Here is a 5,000-nt window from a genome sequence, read left to right as displayed (position 1 = left end):
CAGTGTTTTGTAAATGTCTTTTCATACAGCTGCAAACCAAAATTGCCCAAGAGACGGGGACAATAACGTTTTGTGAGTCTGAATCTTGTCTGTGTCTGTCCCTCTCAGGGAGATCGTGGATTCGATGGGCTGCCAGGTTTGCCAGGAGACAAGGGTCACAGGGTGAGTCCCACAGCAGCTTCTATACCAAGTACCAGACGTAGGTGTGTGAGGTGGCCAGGGGCCCAGTTGTTCAAAACGTTTAAATCTGGATGTGAATGAGAGTTCTCAGAGTTCTCTGAGTTCTCTGATCCAGGATCGGATCTCTCTGGCTGATTTAGGGGAAATCAGCCAGTTTGATCTGATCCTGGGTCATTCTGATCCAGATCAAAAGTTTGGAACCAGAGCTGGTTCTGTAACTTTGACTCAGTGGAACTCTGACTCTGGAACGGAACACCCTCTCGACCAATCACAATCGGTTGTAATAGGAAATATATATCACACAATATCAACAAGCTGCTGGGAGAATGACTCAACCAGGAAGCTGTTGAGACTCAACAAGACGTGTCAACATGTACAGGAGAAGCAGACCCCATCCCAACCAATCAGGAGGGAACAGAGTTGGGATAGGAGTGTGTTGAATGTGTACAGCTTCGGTTCCTGACATCGCAGCACAAGACAATAAGGCAATAGGCATAATTCAAGATAAAAAAGTGTACCTTTTTTAGATAGATAGATAGATAGATACTTTATTGATAGATAGATAGATAGATAGATAGATAGTACAAGACATAATGTGATTCAGATGTGTGTGATACACATGTGTGTGATGAAGTCCTCCATCCCTCCTTCCATCTCTCCAGGGTGACACAGGAGGCCTGGGTGTCCAAGGACCCACCGGGGAGGACGGAGAGAGGGTAAGGAAATCAGGAAAATCAGGAGGCGTTAGAGGCCTGGTCAGTTCCTAACCACTACAGAGGAGCCAGAGAAGTGCAGGATGATGAGGCTCAACAAGCCAGTAATCTGAACCCAGAATGCAATACACCAGGGGAGGCTGGTGGAGGTAGAAATCGGAGGACGGGACTCATTGTAAATGCATGGAGGAACGGAATGAGGAACGGTGTCACAAAACACACCACAACTTCCTCATTCCGTTCCTCCATGCATTAACAACGAGCCCCGTCCTCCGATTTCTACCTCCCCCCAGCCTCCTGCTCAGCTACACACACACACACACACACACACACACACCTATCCAGACCTGGGGTGATAGGGCCTTTTCAGCCGCAGCCCCGTCCCTCTGGAACGCCCTCCCCAACCACATCAGACAGGCCAACACCTGACGTGTGTTCACCTGCAAACATTTAAACAAGCCCTCAAAACCCACCTCTTCAAGCTCGCCTTCACCAGTTAACCCTCTCCCCCTCCCCTCCCCTTCCCATGTGTCCCCAGCACTACCTTAATTAGGCCCCCTATACTTTCTTCTATTTCTTTTTTGTGTCTTTTTATTATTACTACTCGATCTTCTCAGTTTGTAAAGCGTATAGAAAAGCGCTATATAAGTCTAATGTGTTATTATTATTATTATTATTATTATTATTATTATTATTATTATCATTATTATTATTATTATTATTATTATTATTATTACACCTGGCTCTGCTCCCGTTAAACTCCTCCCTCTCTGTGTCTGTTGCCAGGGAGACGACGGAGACATCGGAGTCAGAGGACTCCCAGGTGAATCCGTGAGTGTTTCTCAGATCTGACGTCCGTCACTGTCTGGCTTCCCTCCCACTTCCTGTTCTCACCTGTTCACTTCCTGTTCTCACCTGTTCACTTCCTGTTCTCACCTGTTCACTTCCTGTTCTCACCTGTTCACTTCCTGTTCTCACCGTTCTTCTTGGTTTCCTTGGATACAACATGGAGGGCCTGCAAGTTGCTTATGACGGTGGCCATTTTGTCAGCAAGAGTGTTATTGACCTGCCCTGGCCTCTTCTCTGTGTGTGTGTGTGTGTGTGTGTGTGTGTGTGTGTGTGTGTGTGTGTCTGTTGCGTCTTGTCTAGGGTCCTCGTGGTCTGCTGGGGCCTAAAGGTCCACCAGGCATCTCCGGCCCTCCTGTAAGTAAACACACAGTCACACACAGTGGCAAACCACCCTGGAATACACACACAGTTTATCCCAAAATGTCCCACAATGCTTGCTGTAACCCAGGCCCAGATTGACGGGTGTTTCGTCGACGGGGGGTAGCAACAGTGTGTGGTAGCTTGCGCTAAATTGACGGAAAAAGTGTGGCTCCCTCTAGCGGTTGTGGCTCTTAACAACCACATAACCTGTTTATGCCTGCTGGAACCCCAGAATACCCTCTGATACACTACAACGTACAGTAACCACACTGGAATAAACCAGTTTCGTCCCAAAATGTCCACAACAATTGCTGTAACCCCACACAACCCTCACTATAATGTAAGCAAGCACAACACAGAAATACACAATTTATCCCAAAACGGAGCCAAAATGGACCACTAACTGTTTCTTGCCCAGTCACCACTGAACACTTAAGACCACCTCCAAACCCACAATATCACATCCTAAAACTGTCCAACGTGACCAAGCTCCCACACTAGAACAGTCTTTAACTCATTTAAAGTCGCCCAAACTGTAAACTGTCAACATACTAGAGTGCCATGGGTGACTTTTATTCACCAGAAATGCATAAATGATGATGCTTCATTTTGGTAGCCAATCAGAGTGTTGTTGCTAGGTAAAACACCACATAGAACACTTGGCGAGTTCCAGAATTATTTGTCAGTTGGTGACAGTTAACCAGGTCTGTTGTGCTGTAGCTATTAATAACTGGAAAACGATCTTATTTACTTTACAATCTGTATTTACTCTTCTATATTTACATGCTACACGTGACGATTCTTGTCTTTTCTTCTCCTTCTCTTCAGGGCGTGAGAGGAAACGACGGTCCCCACGGTCCTAAAGGAAACTTGGTTAGTTGCAGTGAACGTTATATCACCCACTGCGCCGCTGAACATTGAAACAGTATTCATGTACAGTATTGACGTATGCCAAAAGAGTAAACTAATTCTTAACATCTCAATCCTCTCTCCTCTCCTCTCATCTCTCTCTCCTCTCCTCTCCTCTCCTTTCATTTCTCTCATCTTTCTCCTCTCACCTCTCCTCTCCTCTTATCTCATCTCTCTCTCATATCTATCTCCTCTCCTCTCCTCTCCTCTCCTCTCCTCTCCTCTCCTCTCCTCTCCTCTCCTCTCCTCTCCTCTCATCTCTCTTCTCTCTCCTCTCATCTCTCTCCTCCCTCCTCTAATCTCTCTCCTCTCCTCTCATCTCTCTCCTCCTCTCCTCTCCTCTCCTCTCCTCATCTCTCCTCCTCTCATCTCCCTCTCTCCTCTCCTTTCATTTCTCTCCTCTCCTCTCTCTCCTCTTCTCTCCTCTCCTCTCCTCCTCTCCTCCTCTCCTCCTCTCCTCCTCTCCTCCTCTCCTCTCCTCTCCTCTCATCTCCTCTCCTCTCCTCCTCTTCTCTCCTCTCTCCTCTCCTCTCTCCTCTCATCTCTCCTCTCTCCTCTCCTCTCTCCTCCTCTCCTCTCCTCTCCTCTCCTCCTCTCCTCCTCTCCTCCTCTCCATCTCTCCTCCTCTCCTCCTCTCCTCTCCTCTCCTCTCTCCTCCTCTCTTCTCCTCTCCTCTCCTCCTCTCCTCCTCTCCTCTCCTCCTCTCCTCCTCTCCTCCTCTCCTCCTCTCCTCCTCTCCTCTCCTCTCCTCTCCTCCTCTCCCTCCCCTCCCTCAGGGTCCCCAAGGAGAGCCAGGTCCCCCAGGTCAGCAGGGAACAGGAGGAACACAGGTGAGGCGTCCCACATCCTGACACACATAAAAAAAATCATATATATTTTTTAAAAACAGCAATTGAAAAATGTCTCTTATTGTATCCTGCAGTCACATGTCACATGTCATCTCTCTAGCCCCTCAGTCCTAAAACGATTTATAATTTAAAAAGTAGACAAAGTAAAAAGTATGACAACGCCAACCAACAGTGGAATCACAAGCTACAGTAACTGTATTTCTGCCCGTGTCACGTGACTTGTATGTTTGTCTCACACGCCATCTTTGTGTCGTGTTCCAGGGTATGCCAGGACCACAGGGAGCCAACGGCCCCCCAGGAGAGAAGGTAAGAGGAGGCAGTCATTTTGTCAGCATGAGACTGTGTCAGGAAGGAGTTGGTGGTGGTGATGATGAATCTCCATGGAGATTTTGTTAGCGTCTGTTACAGATGCAAGTTTGTCTCCTAGGCATGGTGTCCACCAACTCCTGAACATTCCAGAATGCTAGAAGTCCTGAACATTCCAGAATGCTAGGATACAGGGGGAGGCCGGTGGAGGTAGAAATCGGAGGACGGGCTCATTGTAATGCACGGGGGGATGCAATGACAAATGGTGTCAACCACGCAGTGTGCATTACAATGAGGACGTTCTCCGATTTCTACCTCCGCCAGCCTCCGCTGGGCTAGGAAAGGGGGTAGAGATAGTTTGTTGTGAATATTTACCTTTACAAAGCACTTGAATTGCCCCTGTTGTATGAAATGTGCTACACAAATAAACTGGCCTTGCCTTGGTTTACCTCTGTTGAATATACAGTCTCTGGAGACATCATATGGATATCGCTTAAGAAATGATGACGATCTGATAGCTCTTCACATTATCAGACCACTACACTGATCACTATTCACCATCAGACCAGTACAGACAAGTACAGACCAGTACAGACCATCACAGACCATCACAGACCAGTACAGACATCACAGACCATTACAGACCAGTACAGACCAGTACAGACCATCATAGACCAGTATAGACCAGTATAGACCAGTACAGACCAGTACAGACCAGTACAGACCAGTACAGACCAGTACAGACCAGTACAGACCAGTACAGACCATCACAGACCAGTACAGACCAGTACAGACCAGTACAGACCAGTACAGACCATCACAGACCAGTACAGAC

General features: G+C 47.5%; 1 protein-coding gene across 1 annotated transcript in view; it reads left to right on the top strand.

Annotated features, from left to right (window-relative positions):
- The window catches only part of col11a2 (collagen, type XI, alpha 2), a gene marked incomplete at both ends in the record, with an annotated part of 67,108 nt that overhangs the window by 35,942 nt on the left and 26,166 nt on the right, over positions 1 to 5,000 (top strand). Inside the window, 7 exon segments of the mRNA XM_080531956.1 lie at positions 109 to 162; positions 843 to 896; positions 1,680 to 1,724; positions 2,043 to 2,096; positions 2,931 to 2,975; positions 3,788 to 3,841; positions 4,121 to 4,165. Of these exon segments, the coding sequence (XP_080388082.1) occupies positions 109 to 162; positions 843 to 896; positions 1,680 to 1,724; positions 2,043 to 2,096; positions 2,931 to 2,975; positions 3,788 to 3,841; positions 4,121 to 4,165 (351 nt within the window).

Source organism: Nansenia antarctica (genome assembly GCF_963989245.1).
Source record: "Nansenia antarctica genome assembly, chromosome: 5".
Taxonomy (NCBI): Eukaryota; Metazoa; Chordata; class Actinopteri; order Argentiniformes; family Microstomatidae; genus Nansenia; species Nansenia antarctica.
The sequence above is the reverse complement of the archived record's forward strand: the minus strand, read 5'-3'. Positions and strand labels throughout refer to the sequence as shown.